The sequence below is a fragment of the Ailuropoda melanoleuca genome, chromosome 13 (assembly GCF_002007445.2).
Source record: "Ailuropoda melanoleuca isolate Jingjing chromosome 13, ASM200744v2, whole genome shotgun sequence".
In the NCBI taxonomy this organism is placed as follows: Eukaryota; Metazoa; Chordata; class Mammalia; order Carnivora; family Ursidae; genus Ailuropoda; species Ailuropoda melanoleuca.
The window spans coordinates 74779990-74797178 of record NC_048230.1 but is presented as its reverse complement, the minus strand read 5'-3'; the positions used below and the strand labels follow the sequence as shown (position 1 = coordinate 74797178).

Here is a 17189-nt window from a genome sequence, read left to right as displayed (position 1 = left end):
CATGCCTCCTTTCCCACTCTCCAGTGACTCAGCGCACGGGATGAAGTAGGGTGGGAGGGGAGGCAGTAGGGTCTGAATCGGCCTCGTAAGGTGTAGCCGAGCGCTCCAGCCCCTCCATGTTTATGACAACATGTATCCGACCCTTAATAAATGCCAGGAACCACTCTAAGGTTGATGTAGATAAACTCATTTAATCCTCACAACACTGGGAGATCTATTTTTTTATACACAGGAAGTTTTGCTATTCATCCCCGTTTTACAGCTGAGGAAATGGAGGCACAGAGAGGTTAATCGGGAGCACACAGTGATAGAGCACAGAGTGAGTGAAAGTTAAGAGTGGGGTCCAGGCCTAGGCCACCCTACACTACAGAGTAGGACCCTTGCCCACGGGGCACTCTGCCTCTTGCACCCTCACGTCTACCAGGCGGCACAGGGGAGAGGCAGGGGAAGCTGTCAGTGCTTACCAACTCTGGGTCAGGCACTTGACAAACACTTGTGTGCTTCGATCTCAGAAGAACCCAGTGAAGATGAGCCATGATACTCACTGTCCATGTGGGGAAGCAAGACCAGAGAAGTCTGATCATCTGCCAAGGCCACACAGCCCGGGAAGGGGTGGAGCTGAAATCCAAACCTCGGTCTGAGCTCAGCCTGGCAGGCCTCTCCCCCCAAATCCCCTCCCTCTTCCCACCCAGCTAAAGAGCACGGAGACCAGAAGGGAAGGAAAAGGAAGAGGGGGTGAGAAGGCTGCAGAGGGGCTTCAGAGGCAGTCCTTAGCCTAGCAGCTGCTTTACATTCCCCAGGGTCCAGGAGGATGTCCAGACCTCCTCCACTTCTTGAGGGACCTCAAGCAGCCATGTCCCTGGAGATGGACCACCCTGATGCTCCTGGAGCAACAGCTGGGTTTTTGGGGTCTGGAGCAAGGTCCTGTGGGGTCCCCCACCCTGCTGCACATCTGCTAGCCACCAGGCACCAGGGCAGGATGGGGGCAGTGCCGACCTCCTGCATGATCCAGCGGCACCTCCTGATCGGATGTGGACAAATGGGTACACAGCCCGGATGGGGGTACCTCACCTCCTCCCGAGAACAAAGGTGGCAGCCCAGATTGCAGGGTGGGCGAGGTCTGGAGCACATGGGGAGGGCATGAGTTGGGACAGAGGCCCCCTGGCTCCCCTCTGACCCAGGCTCCACCAGCCCCACCAAAGGGACAAGGCAGGAAGACAGCACAGTCCGTGCTTGGGCTGGATGTCCCACGGGGAAGAGAGCAGATCCGGGGAAGAGAGCAGATCCATGGCAGAGAGGGCCCGGGGACGTCACTGGAGCAGGCGCCGCCTGTATAGCACGGTCAGGAGCACGGCCAGGAGCGCCCCAGCGGCAGCTGCCCTGAGCCACGGAGCCCAGAGGCTGGCCTGGATGGACTCCTCCTCCACCAGGGGCTGCAGGGCGGTATGCGGCCCAGGATTACCCTCCAGCAGGTCGACGCTGGGATCCTGGGTCACGTGGATCATAATGGAATCCACCGACTGGTACTCGTTCTCCTCTGGGGCATTGTCAGGCCCTGCGTCCACGGAATTGCTGTAGCTAAGGGCCAGGTCCGCAGAGCAGCCCGAGAATGGCTCACTGTCCACCCGGGAGGCCAGCCTGCCTGGCTTGCTCAGCTCCAACTCAGAGCTCCAGCCAGCAGAGCTGGGGTCTAGCCCAGGCAAGCTGTCTCTGGTGGAGACGCTGGTGGGCACTGGAGCCGCTGAAATCTCCTGGGAAAGAAAGGAGGGGCTGGAAGGGACTGGGGATGGCCGCCCAAGGTGGGTGGCCCCATTCCCGGCCAGGGCATGAACTAGCATCCCAACCCTCTAATTCACAGCCCATAGTCCAGGGAGAAGCCGCCCCCTCGTGGAGACTCATCCCATTGATGGTGCAGGAGGGCGGTGGGGACGGAGGGGATTGAGGCTCTGCCACAGCATCAGTGTGACTTCCCCCAAGGCACCCCTCTCGCTGTTCACTGGCCTGCCTGTGTGCTCATCCCCAACCCCCCGGAGCCCTTGGTGGTTGTGGCCCCATCCTGCTTTGACACTCTGCCTGGGCTGAGGGCCATGGAGCAGCCCCAGGGTCGGAGGCCTGGCCATGTGCCTAAAGGGTCCCCTGGACTCGGTTCCTCCAGCAGACAGCAGCAGCAGGGCTGCATGTGCAGACCCCGAGGGGGCAGCCGTGGCGGACTGCGTCATCGGTGTGCCTACCTCAGGCTGGTTAATCCCACCTAAGACGGCTGTCTGTAAAGCCCAGGTCACGGAGGGGCAGACTGGATCGCCCAGGGGTAAAGAAAAAGGCACTGAGGCAGACAGGCCACCCTGCTCTACTGGTCACTGATTCCGTCTCACACGGCACTGCTGAGCTTTACGGGGAACAGCGAGCTCTAAATGGGCTGAGGCACATGACCAGTGGGGGTGGCCACGATACCCAACCCCCCTGAGGCATCCGCACATGAGAGCTCGGATGATTACTACCGCTCTCACAGTCATGGTGTGGAGTCTGGATGAGGTTAAATCTCAGGTTTCCCTGCACCCTGAGAAGCAGCCCTGGGACAGCCCAGGCTGGAGACAGAATGGGGACTGGAAAGGGTCCAAGGACAGGGCTACAGGGGAAAAGCCTGGATCACTGCTAGAAGGGGCAAAGACTCACCCCCGAGGGTATGTTGCTCCCGGTAGCAGGCACTGTGCTGGCGGGCAGCTTGCTGGTCACCGTGCTCACAGACATCCTGTGCTCTGGCCCCAAGCCAGCAGGCACTCTGGGTGGCGCTGCGCCCGCACGTACTGAGTTGATGGGCAGTTTGGACGGTGGCAGACTCGTGAGCACGTGGGTGGCCACAGCACCGGAGGGTTTCGAGGTGACAGGCAACTTGGAAGGCACTGTTCTGTCAAATGCTGCGTTGGCAGGCACCCTGGAGGGGGCTGTGCTGATGGGCAATGAGCTGCTGGACACCCCTGCCCCACCGGGGCAGACGCTAGCCTCGCCGTGGTCGCCAGCAGCCCCTGCACAGGCCGAGCCAGGCGAGGAGGAGGAGGTGCCAGGAGACACAGCTGACACGGAGGGTGCAGGCAAACGGCTTGCCCTGGGGATGGAGCGGGTCAGGGGCTGGAAGGAGACAGTTGGAGACACAGGCCCACGGGGGGAGGTGAGGCTGGAGGCCACGCCTGCAGGTGGCAAAATAAAAGGGGAAACACAAACCACAGGACCATTACCCTAAAGTCACAGTCACTCTGGGACCAGATGGCTGAAGAAGGGCCTCTGTGCCCCAGCTGAAGTCCCTGCTGCATCCAGGCCTCCTAACTTCCTACCCGGGGAGGCTCCACAGTCCCTTTGGTCATTGCGCCCAGGCCTGAGCGTCCAACAGCTGCAGACACATCCTCAGTCCTATCTATCCCTAGTCCTAGACCTAAAGCCGAATCTGTTCTCTCATAAGAGTGAAATGATCCCTCCTCCAACAGCATCTAGGAGCTTAAAGATCATTCATTGCCCTTTGCTCTTTCTTCTCCTGCCTGGGATACCCCCCTTTCCTCCTGTGTCTGCTCCTTAGCTTGGGGAAATTCTGGATGCTCCCCTTCTGCCACCTTCCCCACCTCCCCCAGCAGGAGCGATCCTGCAGCAGGCAGAAGAGCTCACAGCCATTCGGCACCAGAGGTCCAGCCAGCCGCCAGTGTGTGCAAATCTCCTGGGAGGCCTACGGACTCGGGGGGGAAGCGGGGTGCAGGGACGAAGCCACCCCTGAGACGACGGCCTGAACTGGGGCAAGCAGGAGGGAGCAGGTGGTGACAGTCCACAAAGGCATTCCCCATGGAACTCTGAGAACACACCTGCCAGGCCATACGGCTGACAAAGGCCAAGAGTCCTTCTGATGTACCACCCCGTGCCCCGCAAATCTAACACACCACAAAATCTTGTGGGACCTGTGTCCATGCATGTACTAAAATCTAAGTGCCCTTTGCCTCCCTGGTCCATAGCAGCATTTCCTGAAAGGTGTTCTACGGCAAGCTGACATTACAAAGTATAAATGGGTGCTTGGGGAAGAGTTCTGGGGTGAAAGGAGTGTAAGGCACTAAGATGGCTTCTCTGAGCCTTTACCTGTACACGTGCCTTGCGGCTGTCCCTGGGGCACCAAAGACGGGGCAGGCCATAGTGTTCCATGGAACACAGTTTGGGAAATAACAACGCAAAGAAATGCCAGTCTGAGAGGTCAGAGTGGACAGCTCTATATTTCCGAGGGGGAGCGCTGAGATCTGGTGTGGGGGTCCAGGCCCTTACCTGATAAAAATCATACTTCCTCTGGGGGCTGAGAAGTGTTAGTGATTCACTGGGAGCTAGAGCCGCATTTGCAGTAGGCCAGTGCCTGAGGGCTCCCCTGCCGGTAGGTGGCCCAGGCCTTCTGCACTGTCCTCCAGGTCCGGAGAACCTCTGCAGAGTCAGTCCTCTTCCCCTACCTGTATCCACGCCCTCTGCAATGTGACCGTCAGTCCTGTCACCTAGGGATGGAGTCTGTCTGCCTATTCCTTGACTCTGCGCTGGCCTCGTGACTCGCTTCGGCCCTCAGAATGAGGCAGGAGGAACGTTGCCAGCCTTGAGCCTTTGCCCCAGGAGTCTGCTCCCTCAGAATTCTGTTCAGCTGCCATGAAATAGACTTGTCTGGTGAAGGACGAGAACTCGCTGAAGAGAACCAAGGTGCCCCAGCCAGCAGGCATAAGCAGAGCTCACGTGTGCGTGCAGCAGCGGGTACCCAAGAGGGAGCTTGGCCAAGATCTGAGGAACTACCTGAACAAGCCCAAATTGCTGACCCACAGAATCAGGAGCTCAATAGTCACATCTTAAGCTGCTACATGTTGGAACAGTTTGTTACATAGACAATACAGAGACACCCTCTAAGGAATTGGGTTGCTCCCTGAGGTAAACTCCCTTTATTCCCACACTTGCCTCCTGTCCAAGGAAGCCAGAGGGGCAACTCTAGTCTTCACCCTCACTGGGAGGTTGGAGGGGCCCTAGAGCTCAAGATTCCACACACACCTGCTGTGCGGGCACTGCCCAGTTCTGTGTCGTGCTCTTGATGTCCACTGGAGGTCAGAGGGCTAAAGGCCGCCATGTCAGAGGAGGGCTCCACCGGGCTGGTTGGCCTCCTCAGGACAGCCCCAGACTGGGGCAGCTGTGGGACTCTCCTTGAACTCTGCAAGAGGGAAAATATAAATGAGACAGTTGCTTCTTCCAGAAGTGGGCCTCTCCTATAGGCCTCAGCCCATGCCACAGAGCATAGAAACCAAGGAAACCCCTTGCCCTGGCTTTGGTCATTGTCAGGCCCTGTCTACAGCAACCAACCTTACAGAAATTCACACCATCCCATGGGGAGTCTCAATTCATCTGCCTTGCCCTATAAAAGGTCCCCTCTCTGAGGCTACCGCACACACGCCTTTCTTGGGCTTCGAGTTTACGGTCTAACAACTCCTGGACATCCCACTACCTGTTCATCACATCCCAATAGAATCGGTCACTTTCCCCCCCAACTTGACTTAACTGGCAATAATTACTCCAACCACCCCATTATCTCCTGCTTCCCCAGTATCCTTTCACTGGTCACTCCCTGGTCCCTCGATCTAGTTCACATCTCATCACATGAACCACTGCAAGACCACAAAACTGTGACCTCACAGCTGGTTGATAAGAGGGTTGAGGGCTGCCACAGGGTAAAGGCCCAGTCAGCAGTCTGAAAGCTGGTTTGGAGCCTACCTCCACTGAGGGAGCCCTGAGGTTCTGAGCCAAGATCAGGCATGATTTGTGGTGGGGACAGAAGAGAGCTTCTAGAAGCTGGGCAGACAGGAACACAAAAGCAGGGGACCAAAGTAGATTGTGAGGACGCACCTCTTCCAGGGACTCTGGTGGTTGGGTGTCCTGGACAGGCATGGGGAAACTTGGCTCCTCCTCTCTATAGCCGTTGTGGCGGGCACTGGGGGCCACATCAGGTCTGGAGGGCCGTGGAACCTCAGCAGGAACTACCTGTGGCTCCACTGGGGCTGGAGGCCGGTTCTGGACACCTAGAAGACGAAGAGTGATGTCAAGGGGGACTCAGGGGTGCTCCCAGTGATGGAAGAGGCCTGGGTGTTCCTGGCCCCCCCGGTCAATGACTGTCAGTCCCCACAGCTCCCAAAGCTGTCCTGATATAGGATGTACTTAGAAGAGAAGATTCACTGAGTGGGAGGCGGTAGCAGGAGGGAGAGAGGAGGTAGGGAGGACATGAACAAGGAGAGGCAGGAGTGGGGCGTTGGGGGGGGAGCATGTGGGGCACCTCACAAGCCTCTCACCACCCAGACTGGGTCAGCAGTCACGACTTCTCTGTCCCCCGGCATTCTGGAACCCAGTGGCTTTCTCTTCCTCCTTGTGGGTGGCCGTCACCACTAACTGACCCCTCAGAAAGAAGGAAGGAAGGGAGGGAGAGGGAGGGAGGGAGGGAAAAAAGCAAGCAAGCAAACAGGAGGCTATTCTAGGGCTGTAAATCTGAGCACGGTCTCAGGAGTTGTTTCTAGTCTGAAACATAAATAAGGCTGGCTTGAATTTTCTTCCTGTTTTGACCCCTCAGACCTGACCTCACTAGACCCCTCTGGGCACTTGGCCTGGCAGGGAGCATTGAGAGGGAGCTGAGGAGTAACTGGGCAGCCGGGGTGAGGGACCAAGAAGGCTCCAGGGGAAGCTAGGGGGAGAGGAAGAGATGAGGGAAAGGAAGGAAGGAACCTATGAGGAAGAAAGAGGAGACGGCAAAGGGAGGAGAAGAGAAAAGAGAAGTGCAGAGAAGGGGGTAAACTGAGGGAGAGACAGGAGGAAGTGGAAAAGAGGTGGGAAGCAGATGTCACAGCCACAAAAATTAGAGGGAGCCCCATTTGCTGAGCACATGGGAGGTGTCCAGTCCCAGCTAAGCACTCAACATGCTCCCCGTCATGCTGCGGTGTCCACCACAGTCCTACGACGTAGGTGTCTACCCATTAGTCCCATCTTACAGAGAAGAAGACTGAGGCTTAGAGAAATTAGGGGACTTAGCCAAAGGGACATGGTCAGCAAGAGGCTAAGCTGCGATCTACACCCAGGTTTTTCTACTGCCCAGGACTGGTGGGAGGGACAGTGACAGAGGGAGGCAGGAGGTACAGGGGTGAGGGGACAGGCTGAATGGAGGCGAGGGGAACCAACAGGGGTTCCATGAGGAGGGCCAGGGCAGGAAGCTCACGGGGCAGGTTGCTCTGGTAGACCCGGGCCACTTCATCAGCGAGATCCACCAGCTCACAGGCCCTCAGCGCTTTGATGAGGGATTCCACCCAGCCGATCCGCCGCCGAAGGCTGTTGAAGAGGTCCCAGAGGGTGCCGTGGTTCCCAGAGAGCTGGAAAGAGGCCCGCAGTCGGTCCTGGAAGACACAGCCAGCTGCCCTGCTCAAGCCAGGTGGCCCTGGCCCCTTCCCCTCTCAGGAGGGCACAGCTGCAGAGAGAGGCTCCAAGTAGCCACAAGAGCGAGGCAGCCATCTGAAACTAGGTCAGAGCCCAGGACAAGGCCAGTGTTTGGGCACAAGTTTAAACGTGGTAACCATGAAATAGGCTTTTATCGTGTTCCAGGCCCTGTGCTCAGGATGCTGTGAGAATTATCTTACTTAATGCTACTGCCCCTACTTTACTGGTCAGGAAACTGAGGTTTAATAGAAATAAGGCAACAAAGATCCTACAGACAGATCCCAGTTAGTCCGTCACCAAAGCCTGGGGCTGTGTTTATCCAAAGAAAGGGTTTGGATTAGCAGAGGAGGAAAGGGGATAGAGGGAACAAAAGATGAAAAGGAGGCAAAAGGGGCACAGAGAGGAAGCCAACTCTAAGAATCAGGAGGACGAGATGCTGGGAGATTCTGATAAGGAATCAGGGCGGCAGAGGTTCTCCACTGAATTCCCACATACAGACGGACAATCAGACGGCAGAAACGAAAACCCACAGGAAACATTTCCTGCAGAGCGAGTCACGAGGCATCCCCACAAGCCCCCAAATACAAGGGAGAGGGGCTGGATCCCATCAACCACAGGCCTGCACTGGTGCCATCTGAGAGCAGCAGAAACTGGGAGGCGGCCAGCCCCACTTCACGTGCGCCACAGCCAGTTCTGAGAGGCTAGAGCGGTCTGGCTCCCGCGACCTCTCAAAACTGAGCCCCGGGCTCCCTGTCAGGACAAGGTCCCATGACAAGGGGAATGGAGGCAACACTGAGCAGGAACAATGACAAGAGAGACGAAGTCAAGGAAGGTCCCTATGGGAGCATGCGAGGGGACCAAAGTCCAGCAATCTCAGCCAGCCAGCCAGCCTAGTTTTTAGCACTACACCATATGGACGCGAGAGGGAGCTCAGCCACGAGGGAAAGGCCAGCCTGAAGTTAGAGAAGTGTCAAGGTCAAGAAGCAGGGTGCAGATGGCGGAGAAGGAAGGAGTTAGTCCTGGCTTTCAGGCAAAGCTCTGAACCCTGCAGCCCTGCCCCGAGTCAGTGGTGGGCTATCGTGCCCCAGCTCACCTGGTCACTTGTCGTAAGGCAGGACAGGTAAGGCAGGATCTCCGGAACATGAACGCGGTCAACAAAATTGCTGAAATGGTGGCGGATATACTCGTAAGTTTTATCTTCGGCAAGCTTCATTGCTGTCCAGGCTCTGAAGTGACAGAGGGCTCTGGCCCATAAAAGGACAGACGGAGAGGGGAAAAAAGACTGGAAGAAAACACACCACGTAGGGCAACACAGTTGGGAGTGGGCTCGGACAAAAGGCAACAACTCCTTTCTTTCTCAACTCTCTGGAATTCTTGTTTCTTTCTTTAATTGTCCAATTTTATTACTGCCTGAGTCCCATAGGCCCTCAATAAATTTGCTTAAAAATGAATTGATGACCAAAAGAAATCAGATCCAGATCTAGGCCCCATTTCTTTTTTTTTATTTTTATTTATTTATTTATTTTTTTTTTTAAATTTTTTTAAAGGATTTTATTTATTTATTTGACAGAGATAGAGACAGCCAGCGAGAGAGGGAACACAAGCAGGGGGAGTGGGAGGAAGAAGCAGGCTCATAGCGGAAGAGCCTGATGTGGGGCTCGATCCCATAACGCCGGGATCACGCCCTGAGCCGAAGGCAGACGCTTAACCGCTGTGCCACCCAGGCTAGGCCCCATTTCTGCCCTACAGGTTGGTCAGTGTTGGGGAGAGTTCTGTTCCCTGCCATTGTCCCAAAGTCTTTATGTGCCCCTAGCCACTGATAGCAAGAGGGCTCCATCAAGAAGTGCTGCTTCTTTGGGGTGTACTAGAAAAAAAATCCCAAAATAATAATAGGATCATCCCACTTTAAAGGTGAAGAAAATGAAGTACCAAGAAATTAAGGGGCTTGGTAGTTAGTGAAAGAGCAAACAACAGAGGTCGTCAGCTCCAGGATCTGGTTCTTTCTGGAACATGACTGCAAGCCCACCATTAAAGCTTGCCACAAACACGTTCTTAGGGTAGGAGGCTGGTTCCACTCACTGTGTGATCTGGGGCAAATTATCAGTCTTTTACGGGATTCTCTTCACCCCTAAAATGGCTTGTTTTGACAATACAATAGTTCAACCGCATGAGCTTGACATTTACAAGTGCCTCAATTACTAGCAATTGCTACTAGTTGCTTAGGTAGCACTTGCCACAATTTGCAATTGTAGATGGGGTTGTCTGCGAGTTTCTTACCGGCCTCCCCCCTCAGGGAGAGCTGCAGGGAATAAGAGGGACAAGATCTCTGCCCTCATCCAATTTATCTTCTATTGGGGTGGGACAGATAACAAATCAGTAAACATATACATAAATAAGAATTCCAGATATTAGTCAAGGTTATAAAGAAAATAAAGCAGGGTAATGAGACAGAACCCCTGGAGAAGGGCATGTTGCATGGATGGAGGTGGTCAGGGAAGTCTTTTTGAACTGGTGATATCTGAGCTGCGGCATTCTGGGCTGTGACAAGATCAGCATTTTGGGGGTGGGGAGCACAGCAAATTAGAAGTCCTAAGGTGGAAATGAGCTTGGTGTGTTTGAAGAACAGAAAGCAGGTCTGGGTGGTCCAGGTTTAGAAAGGTAGAGGGAGGGGCAGAGATGAAGATCAAGGAGGTTAGGAGGGGTGGCTCATGTGGGGTGTTGCAGGAAAGGACTTTGGGGGTTGTTTTTTTTTGTTTTTTTGGAGTGAAATGGAAAGTCATCAGGGGCTTCTGAGCAGGGAAGGGAGAGGATTTGACTTATGTTAAAGACCTCCTGGGTAGTTGTGAGGACCTGGACTGTGGAGGGGCCAGGATGGAAGCAGGAAGACAAATCAGGAGGCTAAAGGAAGGGGCCGCAGGATGGGTATGGTCAGAATACTGCCCATGGAGGTGGTGAGAGATGGGTGGATTCCTGGTGTGTTGTGCATGTGGGAAGTGAGGAAGAGAGAAGAATCAAGGATGATTCCTCAGGTGCTGGGTGGATGGATGTTGCCGTTTAGGCAGGCCACAGAATCTGGTGGAGAAGCTGTGCTGCAGAGAGGACTTCAAGCTCCATTTTGAACAAGTGAAGCTTGAGAAGCTATGACATGTGCAAGTGGGTTTTCTGGGAAGGAAGGGGTCAGAAGAAGGAGGGCCAGGCTGGAGCAAAAATGTAGGTGTCCGGCTTGGGTGGGGCTCTAGGAGACAGTGCTGCAGAGCCTCATAGCCTCACGCTGCATGCCTTGCTTTGCCAGCCACCAGGGGCAATACTCCTGCTGGGGTAAGTGTTAAGGACAGAGGTCAAGAGGATCAAGGAGATGGGGGAGGGGGAGGTGTCCTCTGAGTCTTCAGGAGATGAGCAAAGAACAACTCTGAGGTGGCCAAATGATCCTTTTCTCCTCTTCCACGGCATCCAGGGAGGTACCAGGAGAGAGTCAGGTAATATGTTCTTCTGCGTCTGAGCCTCAGCCCTTAAGCACAGGAGTTTGGGAAGCATGGGGAGGCCTGGGTGGCTCAGTTAGGCGTCTGCCTTTGGCTCAAGTCACGATCCCAGGGTCCTGGGATCAAGTCCTACATCGAGCTCCTTGCTCAGTGGGTTCTCCCTCTGCCTGCTGCTCCCCTGGCTTGTGCGCTCGTGCGCGCTCTCTCTCTCTGACAAATAAAATAAATAAATAAATAAATAAATAAATAAAATCTTTAGAAAGGGGGGCGGTTGGGGGGGTTGAGAAGTATAACATGCTCCAACCAAAAAGAAAGGAAACCCATTATTAGTTCACATTTATTCACGGTCCACTATTGGCAGGCACACTCCTTTCATTTAGGAGAGGAGAAATGATCCCAGGTTGCACAAGCAGACCAGTGGTCCTGAAAGGATTCGAACCCAGGACTTGCTGCTCCATTGTAGCTCACCATAACACCTTGCAGAACATAGGGGCTGCTGCAGCAAGTGAAACTCACAGCCCCAGAGGGACCAACGCCACAGCTTGGGTGAGGGGAGTCGCGGGATAAGGGAGTGCCTGGGAGGCTGAAACACTAAGTCCCTTCTCTTGAAAGAACTGTAATCGTTCAGATAAGGCTGAGTGCATTCCTTCTACCCGGTCGCTGACTGTCGTTCCAGAAGTTTTTGAGATACCACAGTATGCAGAAGGGAACGTCGTTTTTTGTTTTGGGGTTTTTTGTTTTCAGTGTTTTCCGAGCACCTCCTTCCGGTCTCCCAGAAGGGCGGATCGACCTGCGAGGAGAGCAGTCTACCCGAACGCCCCGGAGGCTCTGAGCGCGTCCCGGAAAGAAATAACCACCCGGTTGAAAGGGGCGAGGCCTCACTCATTTGGCTCGGATTCCTGGATGGGCCCAGGACCAGGCCCGCGGAGGGAGGGAGGCTGTTCTGAACAGGTGTCATCACCGAGAACTGTCAGGGCCCCCAGGAGAACGGCAGCCCTGGGCCTCTAAGGAGCTGCCGCGGCTCTGGGCGGTTGGCGCACCCCGGCTAGGCCTCGCCCCGGGGTCACCCTCCGCCTGCGGGGGGCCGGAGGAGCTCCGCAGCCGCCGCCTGTCTCCTTCCCGCCCAACCTCTCCTGCAGCCGGAGCAGACGCCCCGCGCCACCCCGGGGCTTGCTGAGGCTCGTTGGAGTCCTGGCTGCCGCGAACTGCGCGTGCTTTAGGACCCGCTCTTCCCCAGCCCCGCGCACCCAGTCCAGTCCCCGGACCCCCGTGCGCCCCGGCGGACTCCGAGTCCCACTCGGCTCTTGCCCCCGGTGGCTACTTGTGCGAAACGGATCCGCGCGCCCTGAGCCGACGGGCAGAGAGCTCCGGGCGGCTAACTTACCTCGGGTAGCCACCACCCAGCGACCAGCCGACCTCCGCCGACACTCCGGAACCCTCCCCTACTGGGAGGGGGCGCGGCGGGAGTGGCAGGGCCGCGCACCCATTGGCCACACGGAGGGGGGCGGGGCTTCGCGGCCCACCCCATTGCTGGGCAGCGGGGGCGGGCGCTTGGCCTTGGCTCAGGGGCCTGGAGTCGCTGGACCGGCGCTCCGGGACCGACCTAGGTTCCTACTGGGGCGCAGAGGATCAGATTATTTTCTTTCCTTGTTTGCAACGTCCAGAGTAAATCCAGAATCTGGCTAGAATCCAAGTGGATGGCCGACCTCGGATTCCGTGGTCGGCTGGGTCTCCATGCTGCCTACGCCAAGCAATCACTCCTCCCACCCAGTAATTTGTGGGGGGAGGGTCTTTATGTCATTTGTACCTGGGCACCCAGGACCTGGCACACAGTTAGTGCTCAATAAATATCGGGTGACACACAAAGTTCACACGGGCGACGCCTGGGGAAGCAGGATCGAGGTGGGAGGAGGCTGGGTAGGTGAGAGTGGGCAAGGGCGCCATGGTTGGCTTGCCCCTCCTCCTCGGTGTGGGTCTTGAGTGCTGTGTGAGAAACGCCTCTCTGCCCAAGGATCTGGGGCAGGTACCTCCCCACAGTGCTTGTCTGCTGCCTGGCCCTTCCTCTGCTTGGGCCAGAAGCCAGCAATTATTGAGCCCCCACTGTGTTCCAGGTACAGGCTTAAAGTCTTACACCTTAGAGCCCACTAAATACTCTCACAATAACCAGGTCGAGGTTTATTTTTCCTGGTTTTAAGAGATATTAAAAGAATCAGAAAATGGCAGGGTTTTTTGTTTTGTTTTGTTTTGTTTTGTTTTGTTTTGTTTTAAGAGAGAGAGAGAGCACAGAGGGAGAGTGAGAGGGAGTAGCAGACTCTCCACTGAGCAGACAGCCCGATGCGGGGCTCGACCGCAGGACACTGAGATCATGACCCAAGCAGAAGGCAGCCACTCAACCTATTGAGCCACCCAGGTGCCCCAGAAAATGGCAGTTCTTACTAAACTTAAACATGCCAAGCCCATCACCCAGCCACCACTCCTAGCTGTGTGTCCACCTAAAAACGTGCAGGATAGCTAATGTTCATAGTGGCTTTGTCCACAATAGGCAAACTCTGGAGGCAACAAGCGTTCCATTAGCAGGAGAATGAAGAGACAAACAGCGGTGCACTCACCTTGTGGAATAGTATACAGCAGTGAAAAAGAACCAAGTAATACACACAACATGGATGAATCTCACCAGGATAAAGGGGCACCACAGCTAACCAAGTCAAGCACAAAGAATACATGCTGTCTCTTCCTTCAGTTGCAAGATAAGGTGAGGTTCAAAAACAGGCAAAACTCATCTACATAAATAGGAATCTTTCACTGGTTACTTCAGAATGGGGTAAAAGGGAACTTTTGCAGGGAATGGAAATGTTCTATATCCTTTTTTAAAGATTTTATTTATTTGAGAGAGAGTAAGCACGTGAATGCGCGGGGGCAGGGGGAGAAGAGGGAGAAGCAGACTCCCTGCTGAGCAGGGAGCCTGATGTGGGGCTTGATCCCAGGACCCTGGAATCATGACCTCAGCTGAAGGCAGACGATTAATAGACTGAGCCCCCCAGGTGCCCCAGAAATGTTCTATATCTTGATGTGAGTGGTGGGTACATGGGCTTGTGCATATGTAAAAATGCATCAGCTGTACACTTGAGATTGTTACTTTATACTGCAACTTAAAAATGAAAGAAAAACGAGACGCGTGGGTGGCTCAGTCAGTTAAGCGCAGACTCTTGATTTCAGCTCAGGGCTGGGAGATCAAGCCCTGCCTCTCACTCCGCACTCAGTGGGGAGTCTGCTTGAGGTTCTCTCTCTCCTCAAGGGAAGGGGTTAAGAGGTTTGTCCAAGATCACATGCAAATAGCTGAGTACATACCCATCTCCAAAGCCAGTGCTCCCAAACTAAACCACAGGAAAATGCCTGAGCACTTTTTAGATGAGATTTTATTACTTTATTGGTAACCCTGTGGCTATATCACACATTCAGCATTTACAAAATGTTATTATCACACCTGAACTCAACTAACCATAATAGAGCCAGCTCTGCCTTGTTCACCAAGACAGGGTGAATGTCAATTGGTTTGAGAATTACTCCTGCCTGCTACCTACTCCAACTCCATGACCTCAAATCTAATTCTTGCAGGAAGAACATGGGAGTGTGCTGACTGGCTTCCAAATGCAGTTATCACCCCTGTCTCTACCCTTGTATTTAAAAAAAAAAAAATAGAGCTTCTTCAAAAACACAATGAGATACTATCTTAGTCCATTTGGGCTGCTATAACAAAAATACCGTACACTGGGAAGCTCAGACAACAAACACTTATTTCTAGTTCTGGAGGCTGGGAAGTCCAAGATCAAGGTGCCAGCAGATTTGGTGTCTCATAGGGACTCATTTGCTGGTTCAGAGAAACAGTCTTCTTGCTGTGTCCTCACATGGTAGAAGGAGCAAGGGAGCTCTATGGGGTCTCTTTTAAAAGAGCACTAATTCTATTCATAAGTGCTTCACCCTTATGACCCAAATCACCTCCCGAAGATACCACCTCCAAATACCATGACATTGGGGATTGGGTTTCAAAATATGAATGGGGGAGGGGACATAAACATTTGGTCTATAGCAGATATAAACCTTTAGGATGGCTACTATGAAACACACAAGAAAATAACAAGTGTTGGCAAGGATGTGGAGAAACTGGAACCCTTGTACATTACTGGTGGGACTGTGAAATGGTGCAGCTGCTAAGGGACCGTATGGCTGTTTCTTGTGCTGTAACATATACGTAACATAACATGTACCATTCTAACCACGGTAAGCGTACAGTTCTCTGGCAGTAAGCACATTCATTGTTGTGCACCCATCACCACTATCCATTTCCAGAACTTCTTCATCTTCCCCAATCGAAACTCTCTACCCATTAAACACTAACTCTCCACTCTCCATTGCCCCCAGCTCCTAGAAGCTACTATTCTTTCTGTCTCTAGGAGCTTGACTCTCCTAGATAGCTTATATAAATGGAATGATATAATACTTGTCATTTCGTGACCGGCTTATTTCACTTAGCATCATGTCTTCAGCGTTCATCCATGTTATAGCAGGTGTTCAAATTTCCTCCCTTTTTCTGGCTGAATAATATTCCATGGTATGGATAGACCCCATTTTGTTTATCCATTTGTCCACTGCTTCTACCTTTTGGCAGTTGTGAATAATGCTGCTGTGAATGTGGATGTACAAATACCTGTTCAAGTCCCTGCTTTCGGGGCACCTGGGTGGCTCAGTCGTTAAGTGTCTGCCTTCGGCTCAGGGTGTGGTCCTAGCGTTCTGGGATCGAGCCCCACATCAGGCTCCTCTGCTGGGAGCCTGCTTCTTCCTGTCCCACTCCCCCTGCTTGTGTTCCCTCTCTCGCTGGCTGTCTCTCTCTCTAATAAATAAATAAAAATCTTAAAAAAAAAAAAAAACAGTCCCTGCATTTCATTGGGGTATATATCCAGAAGTAAATTTGCTGGATCATATGGTAATTCTATTTTTAAATGTTTGAGGAAATGGGTAGAGAGTTTCAGTTGGAGAAGATGAAAAAGTTCCAGAATTGGATGGTGGTGAAGGCTGCACAACAGTGAATGTACTTACTGCCAGAGAACTGTACGCTCACCATGGTTAGAATGGTACATGTTATGTTATGTATATGTTACCACAATAAAAATCCCGGTTTACGTCATCTCCTGCCACTTTTGTCTGGGACCCAAAGGAGGGCACATCATCTCATCTATGGTATTCTTGCCAAAACTCATCATCTGAAGCCAATCATGGGGAAATGTCAAACAAACCCAAATGTGGGACATTGAAGCATAATTCTGTGAAATATATTGATCGTAAGTGTGCCACTTGATTTTTACCTAAACAACTGTATAACCAGTACCTAGATCAAAATCTAGAGTATTTCTCTCTCTCCAGAAACTTCCCTTGTACCCCTTTATCAATCTTAACCCCAATTCATTATTCTGATTCCAATACCATTGTTTAGTTTTTGCCTGTTCTTTAAATTAATATAAATCAAATAATACATGCTGTTTTGTGTCTGGCATCTTTCACACAGCTGCTTTTTTTTTTTTTTTAAGTAATCTCTACCCCTAATGGGGTACTCGAACTCAGGGTTGCATACTCCACTGACTGAGCCAGCCAGGCGCCCCTACCCAACATGTTTCTGACATTCGTCTATGTTGTTCCATGTACTAGGAATTTGTTCTTCCGTTGCTGAGTAGCATTCTATTATATGAATACGTCATAATTTCTTTATTCATTCTATTTTCTATGGAATATTTGGGCTTCTCTGGGTTTGGGCTACTAGCAATAAAGCTACTGTGAATATTCATGTATAAATCTTTTTGTGGAGTTAAACCCTCATTTAAAAATTGCTGGACAATAGGGTATGTTTAGCTTTATTAGAAGCTTCCAGGGGTACCTGGCTGGTTCAGTTGGTAGAGCATGTGACTCTTGGTCTCAAAGTCACGAGTTCAAGCCCCACGTTGGGCATGGAGCCTACTTAAAAAAAACAAAACAAAACAAAACACCAAAAACTTCCAAGCAATTCCCCAAAGTGGTTACACCACTTTCCACTCCCGCTAGCAATGCACTCACGGTTTCAGGTGATTCAGTTCAGTCCTCTACTTCACCAACACTTAACATGGTCAGGAATTTACTACAGAGAATTAGTTTGTTTCAAAACTGGGGGAGGGGGGTTGCTGCAGGCAACAGAAGGCCGCCAAGGGAGTAACTGAGCTCGAG

At 52.9% G+C, this 17189-nt stretch overlaps 1 protein-coding gene across 2 annotated transcripts; it reads right to left on the bottom strand.

The window, feature by feature from the left end:
• Positions 1 to 171: 171 nt before the first annotated feature.
• On the bottom strand, positions 172 to 12389 carry MAVS (mitochondrial antiviral signaling protein). Of its 2 annotated transcripts, none has more exons than XM_002918762.4 (7): positions 12325 to 12389; positions 8555 to 8743; positions 7247 to 7421; positions 5893 to 6065; positions 5047 to 5203; positions 2674 to 3185; positions 172 to 1751 (listed from the first exon to the last, which is right to left on the bottom strand). In XM_002918762.4, exons 2-7 carry the CDS (start codon positions 8672 to 8674, stop codon positions 1311 to 1313), a joined length of 1578 nt encoding a protein of 525 aa, XP_002918808.1. In that variant the 5' UTR covers positions 8675 to 8743; positions 12325 to 12389; the 3' UTR covers positions 172 to 1310. The 2 variants fall into 2 exon arrangements, with proteins under 2 accessions (XP_002918808.1, XP_019654756.1); XM_019799197.2 differs by having other exon boundaries at positions 7247 to 7397.
• Positions 12390 to 17189: the final 4800 nt, after the last annotated feature.

Coding starts and splice junctions, on each gene's coding strand:
- MAVS (XM_002918762.4), bottom strand. CDS start 8,674: ATGAAGCTTGCCGAAGATAAAACTTACGAGTATATCCGCCACCATTTC. Junction 6,066..7,246: donor CTACCAGAGCAACCTGCCCC/GTGAGCTTCCTG, acceptor TTCGTCTTCTAG/GTGTCCAGAACCGGCCTCCA. Junction 5,204..5,892: donor CACCAGAGTCCCTGGAAGAG/GTGCGTCCTCAC, acceptor TCCCTCTTGCAG/AGTTCAAGGAGAGTCCCACA.